Below are 18,738 nucleotides of genomic sequence, written 5' to 3' on the forward strand. Positions count from 1 at the left end.
TTTTTCTAAACTGGTGTGGTGTCCATTTGTGGTGTTATCACTGTATTACTGTGTGTTTTGAGTACAAATACTTTACACATTGCCTTTGGGATAAGTCTGTCTGCTCGTGCCAAGGTACCCCAGGGTGAGCAGGGGTTATCTAAAGTGTGTATCCCCCTTTCCCTGACTAGCAGCAAGGGTCTCTATTTGGACAAAGGTACCTACCTCTGCCAACTAGAGCCCCCCATTTTTAACAGAATGGGTCAAAAACGTGTAGCTGGGCCAGAGGTTGGATATGCTTAGTACGCCATTCAAAAATGTAAAAAAATATCAAGAAACCTGGCTGGACAACTGGATTTTTTTCTCTATGGTTCAAAGGATTCTGGGAACCAGGTTAGATAGCTGGCTCTGGTCATCAGACTGTCTAACAGTAAATTAATTTATTTTGTTTTCCCCTATGTTGTGGTAAATACATGTGGGGGCCTAAGAGAGTGCACACAGGTTGTCCGCTGAACTGAGGTTGGATGTGGGGAAGCGGCAGATGTATGCATTCAGTCCTGAATAATTTAAATATGCACTCCGAGTACGACGCAGGCCAGCAGGTTTCTTGCCGTGCAAGAAATGGTTTGGAATTATTCGGAAACGTTTCTGCAGGAGACAAGACCCTGGTTCCACCTGCAGATCTCGGTTACCATTCTTGGTCCGCGGATTAGAAAAAGTAGTTTATAGTAAAGAAAACAGAAACCCAGTAGTGTGCAGTAGGCTAAACAGGCATGCTAGCCAGACGCAAGTCCTGGCTTCAACACGCCCTAGGCCCAATCTGCACCGTATGTGGCTCAAGGCAGCTGTGTGTATAGTTGGATAGAGGTCCTGGTTTTTGGGTAGACCCCTCTGCCCTGCTCCTAACTGACTATGAAAAAATGTATAGATGCCAGCCCACTTTATTTGGTTTTGCTATAAATCATTAGCAACAGATCAAAATCAATTTTGATTTGTTAGGTATATTTATTTTTACCTTCTCTTTGGGTTCTCTTTATAGAAAAAAACAATCGTTTCTATGTCAGAAAAAACAACACAACATATATAACAAATATATACATTAACTTATACACACCATTTACCAAAAAACGTTATTACATACATATAAACATTCACTGTACACTATACACTAGACTTTCAGTTCTGGCAGAACGGAGATACAATTTAAAAATTCTAATAACTGTTGACTCATAGAAATTGATAATGAGTGTTATCTCCTGTCTAGTATGACTTTGTTCACTACTGTTCCTCTAATTGTAATCATTGATGGTCAATAAGGCAAAGAGCTGATATTTGCCTGAGGAACGACTGAAAATAGATTTGCATAAGCGATGTTGTATATAATGAAAGTCTAGTGTATAGTGTACAGTGAATGTTTATATGTATGTAATAAACATTCAGGGTTTGGTCAGAAGGTGCACTTTGTGCCCAGTCCACATTGGGACGCCCGAAGAACATGTAGAGCTAGTTCAGCACACTCTGTAATTTGGGGTTTAATGAGGAATACATGGGACAGTCGATCATGCGCCAATGCCATGAGCCAATGCCTTAAAAACGCACAACGAGGTGTGTGTGGCGACAAGTGGATGAATGTGAAGATGGTGAGTGGGTTTCTGTAGGATTAGAGTTAGCTACTCAATTCTACCTCTGTACAGGGAGTTATTGACAGAAGGTCGTGATGATGAATGATCGATGGGAGTGATCAGGAGACGGTGTGTGTTTTTAATCATAGTTAGGTTCACCATTCACTCAGTCACTTTTAAAATATGCAAACATTGCTATGTACATGACCCAAATATATGTATGCCTTCTCCCTTCCTCCCTTCCTTAGGCATTAGAGGCTTACAACCTTAAGGCATTTATTAAATGTCCTGATGATGGTCCCCATGACTAAGTAGTGGGACCGAAACACGTCGACCTGTTGTGCACCTTATACAAAAAACTTGATTTATATGTTATGTATATGTAATGGTGCTTGCCTGAGATTTCTGTTCACTCGAATTTTTACAGAAATCGCTGCTCTTGCCTTAAAAAGCCCTGTTTTGTCTTTTGTCCACCTTCTGTATTGATCTGATTGTGTTCGGGTACAGGCTTGTGCCCCACACTGGTGATTTGTTGAAGGTATTCCTTTTTGCATAAAACTTTCAATTGAGTAAAAAAATTGAAGACCTCTGTCCGGCTGGACATGTTGCTCCAAATATAGAATTGATTTAGTCTATATTCATTGCTTCGCATATATTTCTTATGCATGGGACCGTTGTTGTTTTACAAATTAGACTAAACTAACGCACTCTTGGGGAATGTCAGTTTATCGACTCAGGTACTTCTGTCAGATCTGGTAAAAAAATAAATTAAGAAGAAACGGTGCAAGCACACAACCCTGCTTGAGGCCCGATAGGTCACTATTTTCAATAAACATTTCCTGATTTGAAAAAATTACAAGCAAACAACTCTAAAATGGATATATAATATGAACAAACATATAATGGGTCATATGTATTTTATGGTCCTATATTGCCATTTCTGGATTGTGATGATACTCACAATGATGTTACCCCATGAAAGGCAATATTGGGCCACTTCATGGTTCAATTAAATTCAGAAGCAAGGGGAGAGATTATATTGGGGCTCTATCAGATGCAGGAAAGGAAGAAGCAAGCAGTATGCAGCTCAAACATGGCTATGATAATTAAATCTGATGAAGTCGCATTGGCTAGGGAGTGTAAAAAGTTTGTCATAAAGATGGAAAGGTCTTAAGTTGCAGACAAAGGCAAAACTATTGTGGATGATATTCTGTGCCCCCCTCAGTGGCGGCTGTCACAGATCAGAGTTGGGAGGGTAGGGGTGTAAAAGCAAAACTCCTCTCCGCATCTCGCCATTCTTTCCACTGTCGTCTCTCCCGGAACAGAGAACCCAGGAAGCACCCAGGCTCCCCTGAGCCAATCACAACGCTGCAATGCAACGTTCTGATTGATCTGAGCCTATGGTTCGGCGCTCAGACAGGGACTGGGGCTTGGCCACGTTCTCCACCCGGGCTGTAATGCAGCCTGGGTGGAGAACATAGAAAGTGCAAATGACTGTTTAGCCGGCCCTAGACGGCCGGCCAACCAATGTGTACTTAGGGAGTGCAAACCACCCTTCCCTGCTCTATCAGCATAGCAGCCCCGCCACCGCCGCAAACCTGCAGCAACAAGGAAATAATTAAACGATAATAATTTCAAGTTATTATCATTTTATTGTTCCTTTATTTATATTGCTTAAAAGCAGTGAGTGACACTCTTTTTTTTTTGGGGGGGGAGTTTTATATAGCGCTGACAAGACACGGGGGTATCGGAGAGCTTTACAACATTGTATCATGATAGTTAAACACATAGAGCAGTCTTGAACATAAAGTTCGGCAGTCCAAGAGTGCTGAGGCTTCTAGAGGTAGTGGTAGAGTCCTGAGGTAGCCTTGTTGAATGCTAAATTGAGGTAGACCGAAGATCTTCAGGCAGCTTAATATTATGCACATTAGTCTTGAGGGGGGCTGAGGAGGACGTGAGCAGTGTATAGTCAAAGAGCACTGGAGTCAGGGATAGCGTGGCTATCCATTCAGTAGGGCGCGGTTCAGGAGGAGGGTTTTAAGGTGTTTTTGAATTTTGTGAAGGAAGGGATAGTTCTGATGTCTGCTGGGATGGAGTTCCAGATTTTTAGTGCGGTTCCAGCAAATGACCTCGCGGTTGTTTTGTGTTTGCTTGTTCTCAAGGGGATGAGAAGGAGGGAGTTCGAGCTCCTGAGGTTTCTTGTCTGACCGGCCCTCTTGAGTTTGGCGGCCAGATAGTCTGGTTTTCCAGTGTGGAGGGCTTTGTGCGTGAGGCTTGCCGTTCTGAAATTAGCTCGCTGTTCAACTGGGAGCCATTTTAGTTCTCTTAGTGCTGGTGAAATGTGGTCAAATTTCCCGATTTCAGTGACCATTCTGACTGCTCCGTTGAGGGTTGTTTTGAGGGGAGCAAGGTTGGATTTTGTGGCGCCGGTTAAGGTTGCGTTGCCAAAATCGAGCCTGGATAGCACCAGCGATTGGGTGGCTTGTTTGAGATCTTTAGTAGGGATGAATTGTTTGATTTTGTATAGAAGCTTTAGGTTGAGGAAGGCAGTCTTTGCAGAGTTTTTGATGTGGTTGGTCATGTCCAGTTTGGGGTCTAGGGTGATTCCTAGGGATTTTACGGATTTAGCCAGGGTGAGATTACCATTTAGAGTGTCCAAAGCTTTAAGCCATTCTGCGATTTGAGGGTCTTCTTCTTTGTTGGAGATGAGGAGGATCTCCGTTTTTTCCTGATTGAGTTTAAGGTGATTTTGGGATAGCCCGCGTTGAATTTTGTTTAGAGTGTTGTTAAGTCTGAGGATGTTCTTTGGGGAGGAGGTTTTTAGATAGATCTGGGTGTCATCGGCGTATAGGTGGATGTCGATATTCGCTTTTTTAAGTATGGTGGTTAGGGGTTCCATGTATATGCTGAACAGTTGTGGTGAGAGCACTGAGCCTTGGGGTACACCACTGCTGACGGGGTGGAGGTCGGAGGTAAAGTTTTTGATTTTTATCTTTTACTAGCGGTTCTGGAGGAAAGAGGTGAACTAACGGAGGACCTTTTCATCGGCACCAACCCTTTCTTGTATGGCCTTGATGAGAAGTTGGTGATCTACTGTGTCAAAGGCTGTCGATAGGTCGAGGAGAATAAGAAGGCAGCATTGACCGGAGTCTAGTGACTGGTGGATGTCGTCTGTGATATTGAGATCGCCGTCTCAGTGCTGAAACCTTTTCTGAACCCGATTGATTCTGCAACAGATAGGGGCTATGGAGAGTTTGAGATTTTTGGTCAGTTGAGTTGGTATATGGTTTAGGAGGTGAGAAGCGGGTTTGGAAGTGGAGATTAGCTTGATAATCTCAGCTTCCGTGATGGGAGTGAAGGACTTCCATGTAGCTGTGCGGTGTAGGCATGTGCTTTCTACAGGGGCTGTAGGCAGGCTTTCGCTGGTGGGATCATTGCTGGTGTCTATCAAGAGTTCAATCTTGGTGATTTTTTTTCTCCGAAGAAAATGGCAAAGTTTTCGCAGAGTTCCTTGGAGGCCTGGGTGAAGGGTGTGGGGGGCTTCGTGATTTGTTGCTTGATGATTTTAAATAGTTCGTTGGGCCTGTTTATTGGCATTGTCAAAGCTGTTTTTTTCATTATGGATGTGTTTTTTGTAATTTCTTCGAGCTGCTATGAGTTGTTCGAGAAGGCTAGCGGAGGGGTTGTTTCTCCAGAGTCTTTCTGTGGATCTAAGTTGTCTCCTTTCGTTATTGATGTCCATATTGAACCAGGATCTGGATGGTATGTTCCTGTTTTTTTTTAGTTTCAGAGGGGCTATCTGATCAAGAATGAATGACAGGGATGTGTTGTAGTGGTCAGTGAGTTCTGTTGTGGATAGATCATCCGAGGAAGAAGTGAGGAGAGAGGTGACTCTTTCCTCCAGGTCAGTCATGTTGATCGGAGTGAGATTTCTGGTCCATTTGGGTTGTTCTTGGGTGGGGGGTTGAATAGTGGCTGGCTGAGTGAGGTGGAAGAGGATTAGCTGATGGTCAGACCAGTCGATGGGCATGGTGTGGATTATCCTCACTGTGTCTTGATTGGCTATGATGGCATCTAGGGTTGCTCCTGTGTTGTGAGTTGTTTCTATGCAGTGTTGCATGAGATTGTTGTTGCATAGTAACTCGCTCAGGTTTTGGATTAGCGGATTATTATCTTCATTCCTGTGTAGGTTGAGGTCGCCCAGAATAAGGTTGTTTGCATCTCGTAGGGAGCAGTTGGCAATTAGGTCAGACAGGTGTTCAGTGAAAGCGGTGGAGTTGCCTGGGGGTGGTAGATAAGGTGGCAGGTTAGTGTTTTTTTGTTGCCGCCATTGATGTTGATAGTTAGCGGAGGAGCCGCCACTGGTCCCCCTAATAGTATACGCCTAGAGGCATTTGGTGAACTGCAAATATGTAAATTTACGAGTGCTTACACATGCTCCTAAAAATAAAAATTACTAGAACGTTGAAAAGCAGTCAAGGAGCACAAGATCTTTCAAAGGGACAAGGTACATTTCTTTCTCATTGTAATAGGAAGCCTAAGGCATCAGCTGCTGGCACTGACAACATTTAAAATTTCTACTGAAGGTGAGACCATGCTCTACAGTCACGGCAATCAATCAATCAATCAATCACCTTGGCGTCTTCGAGGACAAACAGCAAAATGTCCCGAAGATGAACATGTCCCTTAATTCACTCTAGAGCAGAAGGCACAATAAGATCAACAAATATCAGTTTGGCACCACAAGGGTACAGAAAACTGTGCAAATAAAGCAAGGCTCTGCACCAACCACAACACAGGCCAGTGTTAGTAACTAGCACAGAAAAAGCTGTTCAACTGGAGAACATGGACCTCACCAACAGGCAGAGAAGTATGACGCTGTGGTTTGGCTGATAAACTCCAGTAAACCACAAAGATGCAGTGGACTCCTGTCTTATGGTTTTAGTCTTGTTTCCAACAGGTTGTAACCTGCACTGTGTCCTCTAAAAATGTTTAGCCTTTTACGAAACAATGGTATCATCTGCTGCTGAAAGGCATAATTTGAGACTGTGCCAATGCATTGAATCTCAACTAAGGTAACAACTGCGTTATCCTACATTTAAAAAAAACATAGCACTTAACTTGAAAAAAATACTACAAAAACTTGCCACAGAGCAGGGTACAATATGCAGGAGAAAAGCAGAGCAGACTTTATCTGCCAACACATTCTATATTTGTACGGAATTGAAGTAAGTACACACCAATTTGCAATCCTGGATGTAATTGGTTTGACTGCAAGCTAATAAAACGCCAATTACTTTATAGCTCTTCTGCTGTTTATTTGTGTAGTATTCTACAGAATCAAATGTGTTGCTTTATGGTACGCAAGGTAAAGTTACTAACAGGTTACACACAAATGAGTGAGCAGATGATTGGAGAGTTCAGAGCATGAAGGTTAATTTGTAGGGAGTTGGAAAGGGTAACAAACATTGGGCTAAGGGGAGTGTATGGCAGTCAGAGACCGATTTATGTGAGGTGGAGTCGCTTGGTACCGGTGGATTGTCTATGGCACCGGAACCATTAAACTGACTTTATTAAGTCGCAATCCAATATGGCCACAGTTCGATCAAATGTTTCCTAAAAATGGTACAACATTCAAACGTATTGCAGTAAAGACAACAGATTGTGTTTGTGCTGTATTTTCATCTGTAAAGCGCTTCATGGCCTTGACAAGACGCCTTAAAGCTTCTGAGGAAGAGCAGTCTGCCACCTTGTGGGAGTGCTTGGATGGACGAGTGCCAGTCACGTGGCCTAAGTCAGTAGTGCGTTGACACGGGGTGAGGACCACAGTCGTATTCTTGTCTAGTTTTGCCATGGCAGCTTGGTGTGTAGGGAAGCAAAAAAAACAAACGAGGATGCTTTGGCTTGTAAGACAGAAAATGAGCGACTGCAAGTTGCCACCTAAGTCATCCTTTCGCAAACATGCTGTAGTTTACATCTTTTAACCTATTGTAAATCCTTGATAAATGTATCTAAATATCGATGTTTTTACACCTGCAAACAAGTCTTCTGTAAGATGCCTACGATTCAGAGCTGTTGCAAGTCGATTGTTTTCATATGCACCATGATATTTAGTTTCATGGTACATTTTACAACCACAAAGGACATGTGGTTTATACTTTCCTAGAAAGGTTCAGCTAAAACAGCTCTGTTCTGACCCTTCCATGTCCAAAGCTATGGAATTTCAGACGACTTCACAAATTCCACTGACCTCGCTTCAAAGAAAAAAACGAACCTAAGATTCTCTAGGAAAACAACAGGGGAAACACAATACTGTTCACTGAAACAGTGAAACCCAGTGTGTATTCATTAGCCCAAATCACGAGCATTTTTAACAATTGCCAACAGAAACAGAATGAAGTGCGACAAAACCAACACAGAGCAGACCTCCTATGAGAGAAAGCTAAAGTATATTGGCGATTTCATGCACAACAACACCTACCTGTTGTCTTTGCTAGATGTATATAATCTAGCTCTTTTTATCTAAAGATGGTTTTACACCGAGCTGGGTTATTAAGAAAGAGTTCTCTCTCTTGCATACAGCACGGCAGTATAACATCTTGCAACATAATTCAGACACCCATGCACATGTGAGCTATGCCCTTTACAGGGGTAAGAGAATGTCTTTAATTGCCAAAATAATTTCACGCCTCCTCAAACAGAGTGATCATTCCATGAGTGGCTTCATTTAGAACTGTACAATGCACTTTAGAGCTTCAGATTTAATACCGCCCACTTACTGACTCACCAGGTTTGTAGGAGAGGGTGCTTTTAACAGCACAGTCTTTAGAACAGCCTACACTTAATGAGCAATATGGAAATCGAACACACAACCTTCAGGTCAGTGACGGAGTAAGGGATCCATGGGTCCTAATGCAAGCAAGGAAACTGGACCCTCGTTCCTGCTTCTGCAGTACAAACAGCCACCAACCAGGAAAGTGTGTTCCCCTCATGCAACCCATGTGTTTCGGTGCCAATGCACCTGCTGCACAGTCGATAGTGACCTGCTTCAGGTTCCTATCTTTAAATCTCCTGCAGATTAACCATCCTTCGAGCAGTGCCTACTGTTAGTTGTGCCACCGGTTCGAGGGCACAATTCTGACAAAAGCAAACGCTATCTGCAGCTCACGTCATGTTAAGGAGGACATCAGGGACACATGCATTATATTAGACATGGTCTATGCCCCCAAAGGTCTCCTTCAGAAAATGGCTACTGTCACTGCTTCTGGTGCAAAGTCATAACATGGCTGCATTGAGAAGTCATTCTACGCGCCCATGATGGAAAACCCATCTCGGTACCAAGCTACTGCGATTTCTTCTTTTCCCTTCCTTGCCGCTCTCTTGCCTTCCCTTTACAAAACAATATAGTGTGTGAATACTACAGAAAAAACACACACAAATGGCCCGATTGCAGCTCTGTTCAATGGGGTAGAAACCTGCCAGAATGGTGACATGGCTCTGCCCAACTTGAACCCTCAACATATGTCCTTACTACATTCCTCAAGCTTTTAACCTCTTTCCTAAAACAAATATATATCTGACACACAGCCTTGCACTCTGTAATGATCAAAGCCACTGTGGCTACAGAAGAACAGGCATTTGCAATGCAATATGTCTCGCATTTCCGAGAGTTTAACTTATTGGTATTTGTAAAGGACAATGCCTTTTATTCATCTGTTTGATAATTAACACAAAAGGCATTGTTATTTACAATGCCAATAGCTCAAACTCTTGTAAATTCAAGACCTATGTATTTTGAAAGAAGCAGCCGTCATTGTCCCGGACTGCTTGGAAAGTGAAAGCGTGCATGGCCGCTGAATGTTGCAGGAAAGCATGTCACTAGCAAATTTCTAATTTAGTCTGTAAGCAAATAGAGCTTACACACTAAATTCGACATACCGTTTAACACCAGAAGTAAAAGGGCCAGTCCTCATGGTAGGTTACAAATGAAGAAATGGCAGCACTAAAGAGGGACTAACAAGACTATTAACAAATCAGAAGTCTGTATTTATAAAGAACAAGACCACAAACTAATGAAAAATATGGGCGGAGAGTGGACGGAGCTTCAAGTCCATACTCTAATAAGGCATGCCTCGCACAGCAGAGCATGCGCTGCCCAGGCTCAACCCAAAAGTAAGCAGATGAGCATGAACATCCTTTGTAACTAACACCGTTAAGGGATGGCATATGAGAACACAAAAAAAACTGAAACTGAAAAAACAGAACTCTAACAGTGTTGTAAGGGAATGATTCTACTGAGGGGGGTAGAAAGGGGGTGTTTTTTTCAAATTCTTTACCCAGTTTCTACAATGCATAAGGCACATGGGAGTAGTCTTTTAAACCGATGCTCCCGACTCACACAGCCAATTAGGATTTTTCCAGTGGGAGAATTTTATTTTATGAACCTGAATAACAAGACATGATTTTATTGTGAGCCCTCTGGTATTTATTATAGCCTTATAGCCCGCCGTAGAGGGCTATACCGGCTATTAAAGGCCCTTTCCAGTGTTAAAGGCCCCGAGCCGAAGGCGAGGGCCTTAACAAGGGAGAGGGACTTTAATAGCGGTATAGCCCATCTACGAAGGGCTATAAGGCTATTAGAACATTCTGTCACTAGAGGACAGAATGTTCTAACAAAAAAAACAAAGCCTTTTGGGAGCGTGAGGGGATTGGAAACCCCTCAGGCTCCCTGAAGCCTTTGTTCACAGCCAGAGCTGTGAACAAAGAAACATTGGAATGTTGGAGCTCCGGGCTTATACCAGCCATTATAAGCCCAGAGCACTCCATTGTTTTCAATGGAGCTCCCAACATTTAAATGTTCTAGTATGCAGTATTTTGTTTTAAGGAGTGACTCTTGTGTTTTAGTGTCAGGGTGGAGTTAGGGCGAGAAACATTTTACGTTCTGTGACTGAATTAGGGTTACAGTCAGTGACAGGACAAGGGTTGAGGCCAGATCACGGTCATGGTAAGATCGAGTTTAGGGCATCTTCTATTGTCCGAGTTCAGGTAAGGAGAATGGTAGGTTAAACTTACAATTAAACATTTATACGAAAGTCAATGGAAGGACAAGGTGTAGATTTATGCTCATGGATAGGGTAGAGTTAGATTTAAGGTCTGTGGTAGGGTTAGATACCTGGCAATTACAATCAGGGTAAGTGTAAATGTAAAAATGCTAACTGTTTGGTTTTAGCTTGATAACTGCAATCAATGTATATATGTTCAACATTATATTTCTCACTTTTTCAAACTAAATGATGTTGACCAGTCGCTTAGACTTGAGCAAGATAGAGAAACTGAAGTTCATGATGCAACAGGAAGTTGTACTCTCCTTCTCCGCACTCTTTTAAACCTCGTCTCAGCGTCTGACTTACGCACCATTACCTAAACTACTACTTTTCAATGCATTCTCCGTTTTATAGGAGGGACACCTTCTCACTCGAGCATCCGGCTCCTTCTGTCCCAACTCTTCTTAATTCTTATGCTCAGCTTTGTGGCTCACAATCTTCTTGTGCTTATGCTCTCCTCCTTACTAACACTGCACCTCTCTTCTGAAGAGTTACTTAAACTAGGAATACTATGGCTTAAGATACTTCAGATTTACAGAGAATGATATTCTACATGTATTTCTATTTTGTTGTATGTGAGAGTAGGACTATAAACATATTGTGCTACCAAATATCGTAACTACGATACGGACAACCAAAATATTGTGAGGTTGAAATAATTTCTTAGCAAAACGAAAAGCAGAAATGGGGTTTAACGGCAGAATTGGACCATCAAATACAAATTGGCTACCAGATATACATAAGTGGATGGTTGCGGAATTGAACATTATCCAGATGATATGGGTTTAGGGTGCAGTGCCCGGAGTTGACAGCGAGTTGGGAGGGCTTTCTGGAGGCGATTTAAGTCAAGAGTGAAGAAATGTGACCATGAATGTAGTGGTACGCACATGGATGCATGGCACCCTGGGGTTTCGAAGGGGGATTTGTGGAGACACTGTGGCCATCAGATTTTGGAAATGGGGAAATCCCACTGTTTCCCTCGCTTGCAAGTTGGCCTGGCTCATAGATGGAACGTAGTGCATTGATAATGCCAGATTTACAAATACACAACAGTAATGATGAACTGTCGTAAATAGTAAAGAGTGTGTGAATGGAATGAGTATGGATAGGGGCATATGACATTTGTTAACATGGAGGCTGATTGTTGCGGCCACGTCATGGATAACAGACCACTGATTGTTGTCTTCTATTGGGAGTACGCATTTTGTGCACAATGTTAAAACTAATAAAGAGCAATTTTAAAAAGTGTGTTTATATAGGTATTATAGATATACTATTCTTAACTACACATCTACAGTTTTCTGGAATTTGTCGAGACTCCAAAAGTGGAATTGTGTACTCAAGCGTGGACCCCATGCTTGATGTGCCTTGGGAGATCATCTTCAAATCATAGATGATGCTCCACAGGTCAGACCCACCTGTGCCAATGCATGGAATCCCAAGCAGAGAGAAGAGGATGAGGAAATAAGGACTTGGCTACTCATATTAAGTGGGTTCAGACTGCTGTGCATGTAGCTGGTCCTCTCTTGTCAAAGACACTTTATTCCTCATGGCCCGTGAGTAGGCTGACTAAAAGCATACTGAGGTATGACTAAATCTTGTATTTTTAAATGAAAGCCACACTTGTGGGAAAAAACGTTATGACTCGAGCCCTCCGTCTGAAAAACCTATAGTAGAGGGGACCAAAGTTGTAAGCCAACAAGCATGGTAAAGAAGTCAACTAGTGATTAGTAATACTCTTGGGAATTCAAATATCTGAGCACAGAAAAGCATAAATTCCTAAAATTCTACTCTTCCAATCGCCTATATGCAGCAGCCTCTTTGATAGAATTACGGTATTATTAGCCATCCATATACGTTGGAGGGACACAACACAAAACATTGTTTATAATACCAAACAAACCCTTTCAGCAGCAAAGACTTCAGATTCAGTCGGACACTTTGTCAAGAGAACAAACGTTTCAGATTTCAACACTCAAAAACCCTTAACAAAGAAACGTCATGTTTACAGCTGCCAGACATGTTAGAGCCAATTCTTTAAAATATACCTTGAGTGGTGTTTGACTCTATCATGTTGGCTCTCTGGTGTATCATCCCGGCTTCCAGAAAGTGCTTTCTGGGACCTTTACCACAGCACTGGCAAAGCTGATAGGACAGCTATCATGTAATAAACAGCACTGCGCATGCAATACATGCAAACAGCATTTGTAAATGCCTTTGAGTATATGCGTTGGCACATTAAACCCAGACCTACTGGCTTATCCAATGCAGGTTTTTAACGGCAGCAATCGGAAGTTTGCTTTCATCCCTTCTCCCCGGCCAGTAACCCCAATTCCTGAACGTTCCATAACGAATCACATTCCTCGTTCTAACACTTCATTAGGATTTAACATTGGTCGCCCATTACTACCTTTTTTAAGGGTTTACTAGGTAACTGTGTACTTGTAAAACTGGTGACCAGAGTCCTTACTGCAGAATAATCCACTAGCTATCTATCCTCTGGTAACAGTTACACAACAAATTATCCTTAAATGTCTACTTTATTAAAACGATCAAGGGAAAACTAAATTTGAGATTGCTGCTAGTGTGTAGGATGGCCAGTAACTTAATAGTGTTTAAATCTACGCTAGAATACAACCAAATAGTTATCTTTCTGACAACAGCATCATATCTTTACTTCTTTTTCTTTACCTTTGCTGACCCGTGGCTCAGAGACTCGACTGAACATTCACTTATCTTTCACAAACAAAATAAAAAGGAATTAATTACAACTCTAAAATCAGCCCCCTGCAGTTGAATATCGTTTACTTGTATTGACAGAGCTGTGGAATGTTTCCAGTTATTGTATTGCTGAGATATCACTAGTGATATTTACTTTCCATTAAAAGCATTACAGTAAATACCTCAAAATAGGACTACGCAGTATCAAGACAGAAAGCCGCTAAAGAGTCATCATTTTTTTAAAATGGCATGCAGTATATTATGAAGAAGAAGTTGTCCAGCTAGGCACCTTGTTTCTTTGGCACTGTTGGCATCCACAAGAGCAGGGTATAGTGGAATTCCTTGAGGGTTAGCACGCCCCACAATACCCACCTAAGGCAATTTACTTAGGATGTAAAACCACTCAACAAAATCTTCCAAATTAAGTACTGTTGTGAGGATTCTCAGGGACTGCATATTGTATAAGCAGATACATTTGAGTTTGTGCACAATGCCAAACTACGCCAGCTTAACTGGTCAGGACAACTAGCCATGTGTTGTCAATCCCTTTTCTACGCTTGAACCACATGCAGAATATGAAGCGTTGCTTACCTGTACTTCATGCCCGTCTTGCGAGCCGTGCAGTCGTCCAGGGACAGCCCGTGCATCCTGAGGAACTCTTCCATGTTTTTCGTATGGGCGGCAACTTTAACCTCCCGCAGGCGCTGAAGTTCGACCACATCGGTTTGGCGGATCTGGTTCAGCCCCCAATCTGAGTGATACCTACTCACTACGCTTCTCAAGCTCTCGCTGTACGACACCGTCGACAGCATTCTGCTGTCTGCTTTGGGTATCTGTGGAACGTCCAGATGCAAGGATTTAGAAGACAGGGGTAGTTTCTTGTTGGATGGGCCCCTATACTCGCTACTCTGAGTGACAAACATTGTTTCCTCTTTACCCAAACTGACACACTGGACTGGCAGCACAGCCTGAAGCACAACTAATTACCTGAGCTGTTTCTGCCAGCATTGTGCAGGACAACAAGCGAACATGTACACACTCATGTCTCGGGTAACGGGATCTTGGCGTGGTAAATGAAGATAAGTCTCAGAGTTAGGCAGGACAATGGCTAGAGAACCTGATCGGCCGCAAAACTGATACCCAAGTAAACTGCAGTCACTTAAGAAGCAAATCAAAAGGCCTTCAAACCACCTTCATGCATGACAATGCCTTACCGGCGCACGGAGGAGAAAAATAGCAGCGTCAGTAAACAGGGAGCATGCAATAGATATTCAAGCCTCATTCAATAGGAAAATAAATAAATTAGACAAGTAAAACGTGCTCAGAAGAATGCAGGCATAAAAATCCCATACAAGCTCCATCCTGATTACATACTTACTTCCTTTTTAGAAATGTGTTCATACAGTTTCCCTTTTGCATCATCTTGCTGATTTGACTAATTAGAGATCTCCTAAGCATATCTTCTAAGTTTCCGTCTGGCACATAGTGTAAAAAGCAAAAGGTGCTTTATTCCAATTCCCACAGAGAAGCAAATTTTAACAGGTAAACGGCCAAAGCACACCATCGTCCCAACATCCGGCCAATTACGTTGAAAAAATAAAATTTTACAGTCTGTCCCCAAATACTACATTAGATTCATACTCAAATCTGTTGATAATTGTAGTCCCAATAAAACCTTGATAACTATGACTTCTTGGAGAAAGTAATTTATATATATGATGATTACAGATGATTAGCTGTCAATTATGGGCACATATTCCACAAATGACATCGGAGTGACAACATTACTCAAAACAAGAGGAAAGATCGAGTTGTCACTTGCAAACTAGAAGTAAAAAACTCCACATTACTGCCAATTGCCCATGATTAATTTTATTTTATGTATGCATCCCCTCATATCTTCTAAACAAGCTCAGATTTGATTTAAATTTTGTAAAGCAAGACGTATGCCAGTGACTGTCTTGGCACTGCTGTTACTTGAAGGAGAGCGAGCTGGCCCCAAAGTCTACCTAATCTCTAACCTACAGGGGAGAAGTAAACAGATAGGTTTTCGCAATTTTATAAAAATAAGGAAATTGGGCTGATTTTTCAGGTGCCATGGCATCCGATTCCAGAGGCGAGAAGTAACATAGGAGAAACTTCTGCCACCCCTGGAGGCTCTGTGAATTAGCGACAAGGACACTTTCCTAGCTATGGTTGATCAAAGTAGTTTGTGAGGGATGTACTGGGAGATTTCATTTTCAAGAAAACCAAGTCCTGAGTGATTGAGCGTTTTGTGCGCTATACAGAGTGCTTTTAATACAACTCTTTTTATATGGGGAGCCAATGTAGTTCTTCCATGGCCGTACAGACTGGTTCAGACTTGTTGATGTTTTTCAGAAGTCTGACTGCGGCATTTTGCAATCTTACATTGGTTTAACATATTGTGTGCTCATGACGAGCTCAGCTCGTCATGAGGCACAGTGGCGCTGTGCTCATGACGAGCTCAGCTCGTCGTGACTGCCGCGGAATGCCCTTGCGGGGATAATTCCCCTCATGTTCGGGGCGTTCCACTAAGTGGGCGGAGTCATGACGAGCTCAGCTCGTCATGAGCACAGCGCCACCGTGCTGCATGACGAGCCAAGCTCGTCACAAGCAACGCGGCGCCGCCCCCTCCTCCGCGTTGCGGGGGAATTAGCCACGCGACAAGGCTAAAATGCTCTGCTTAGCACCAGCTTAAAAGGCATTACAATAGTCTAGCTTTGATAATGGCAGAGAGGTGACCACAGTTTTCTGAAAATCATAAAAATGGAAGAATTTTCCATAGGATTTTTAGAACAAGGAAGCATGAAGAAGTGAGTAAGTTGATCTGACCTCTGAAAGAAAGGCTGGATTCAATAATGATTCATAAGTTCTTAGCTTTTGGCACTGATTGGGAAGAGAACCAAGGGACCGTGGCCACCAGGCATCATTTCAAAATGAGGTATCTCATTCAAAGAGAAGCACCTCCGTCTTCTCAGAATTTAGTTTAAGACAATGGGAATTCATCCAATTGACTGCTAAACTCATGCATGCATTGAATCGGGAGGCCACCTCGTCTAAGTTGTTGTTCATAGATACCACGATTTGAGTATCATCACCATAAGATACAGTGGAGAAGCCATGTGATCAGATCAAATTCATAAGGGGAGCCACATGTACATTAAATAATGTGGGACTTAACGAGGACCCTTGTCCGACACACAGTAAGATAAATGACCTAGAAATTAACTATCCCATGTTAACTGATTGCTTCCTTCAGTCTAGGAAGGAGCTTAGTAGCTTAAGAATAGAGCCCTGAATGACATCTCGGTCAGTCAGTGCTTCAACAACACGTGATTCACTGTGTCAAAGGCTGCGGATACATCCAAAAGAACCACAGCAGCCTTGCCACCCTTATCCATAATGTCCCTAATCTTCTCAGTGACTCCTACCAGCTCAGTTTCAGTACTATGAAATTTCATAAAACCGAACTGGGCTCTGTCAAGGAGACCATTCATTCTGGTCCAGGAATTCTGAGAGAGGGATGTTTAAGTGTCTTTCTAGAATTTTTGCAAGCATAGTGAGCCAAGCAATCGGTTGATAGTTCTTTTCCTCTGAGGCTTTCTTAGTAAATGCAAAATGGAGGCCTTTGTCTATTCTGTAGGGAAACAGCCGGAATTCAGAATATTATTAAGCAGTGGAGCTAGTGAGGGAGCAATGAATTCAGCTATTTCTTGTAACACCTTAGCAGGACAGGGGTCTTTTGGTGTTCCGGATTTAGTTAACCAGATCAGCTTGATCATGTGTTATGTTATGACAGTGGGATATTCGCAGACAGCTGGGAGGCTGGTATTTAACAAGGAGGATGCTTGGGGTTATTATTCTGTGCTTGTAACTAGGTTAAAATCATTATAAACTGCCTCTACGTGTTTCTTAAGAAATTAACTACTTGTCGCAAAGTTGTTGAGTGTGTAATATTTAATTTGCAGCAGGAGGAGTAGTTAAACTCTGTTCTAAATGAAACAGTTCACAAGTTGAATTTGTGACTTTTCAAAAAAGTAGCTGGTTTTGTCTGAGATTATCAGATTTTTGTAATATTGGATATGTAATTTATATATTTCTTTTTCGTCTGCAGCATAGTTGCTCCTCCAGACTCTTTCTTGACAGTGACAACACTTCTTAAAGGCTCTAAGCCTGTGGGAGTACCAGGGGGTTGATGGACTAGATATATGGTTAGCAATCTTCTTAACCCCTTCGATGCTGATGACTAGCTCAGCTCGTCATCACCCACGTTTGTCGTGTGCTGATGACGAGCTGAGCTCGTCAGTGTGCCACTAAAATGGCAATTTCCAGCACAGGGGGGGGGGGGAAACGCCTAGCAGCCAAGGTGTTAAGCAAAGCCAGTTTATTTGCTGTGTCTTGAATCCACTTTGCATCACTAGAAGCTGCCTCGTTAGAGTCACCGGTGAAGGTGGGTTGGGAAACCTCTAGGTTTCTTACTAGCTTCCTTCTGTCAACTTTACTCCAGGGCCTGACTTGTTTGGGTTGACTTGTTCGGGTGGGTGTAACTTTAGTACGATTAATATTTAACATGCTGCAACTCTGGGCAATAGCTTGCTTAATCTCCACAACGGCCCCTACAACACTGGGATGCCTGGCTTCACCTTGGGGGTGCCCAGGAGGGGCATCTCACAGGGAGAGCCAGGAAGGGTTTCCACAGCGTTATACAGCACCGGGACGCCCCGTTGGGGCAGCTGTGCGCTTTACAAAATACACTACATTTACATGTGGTCTGACCACGTGAACAGAAGAATGTCAACTAAATGTAGGTCAGGGTGGTTTGTCAAAATACCATCAAGTATGTGCACTGCCTTATGCGTAGATACATTCACCAGTTGTGTCATGGGAGCTAAAGTCTCCCTAACACTGTGAGATTGCCGAAGAGCACACTACCTTTCAGGAAGTCATTAAGGGCTTTCAAAAAATTAGTTCTAGGACTTGGGGGGTCTGTAGCCCAGAAGTCTATGAAACATGGCATTGTGATTTACTTTGGATCTGAAAGAAAGGGCTTCACAGTCTGTACTCTTTGGAATCCTTTTAAATTAGTGCTAACCCGCCACTACGTTTCTATCCTCTATCCAGATTGTTAATTAGATAGCCAGCCGGTAGAGCCGCGGCTAAGTCGGAGGCAGCTGATTTATTAGCCCCAGGTTTCCGTAAGATAAGACATATCAGGGCTGTGAGAATATAGATAGTCCAAGAGCTTGTATTTATGCTTGATCAATGAGCAGGAATTCAGTAAGGTGTCGTGC

General features: G+C 42.7%; 1 protein-coding gene across 8 annotated transcripts in view; it reads right to left on the reverse strand.

Moving 5' to 3' along the window:
• KCNAB2 (potassium voltage-gated channel subfamily A regulatory beta subunit 2) overlaps positions 1-18,738 on the reverse strand; it is a 1,185,210-nt gene that overhangs the window by 583,570 nt on the left and 582,902 nt on the right. For 2 of the 8 annotated variants that reach the window (XM_086921733.1, XM_086921724.1), the window contains exon 2: positions 14,018-14,259. The exons of the other annotated variants lie outside the window; for them this stretch is intronic. In XM_086921733.1, coding sequence (XP_086777859.1) covers positions 14,018-14,259 — 242 coding nt within the window. The remainder of the gene's footprint in view (positions 1-14,017; positions 14,260-18,738) is intronic. 8 annotated transcript variants of the gene reach the window in all.

The sequence above is a fragment of the Lissotriton vulgaris genome, chromosome 5 (genome assembly GCF_964263255.1).
Source record: "Lissotriton vulgaris chromosome 5, aLisVul1.2, whole genome shotgun sequence".
Classification (NCBI taxonomy): domain Eukaryota; kingdom Metazoa; phylum Chordata; class Amphibia; order Caudata; family Salamandridae; genus Lissotriton; species Lissotriton vulgaris.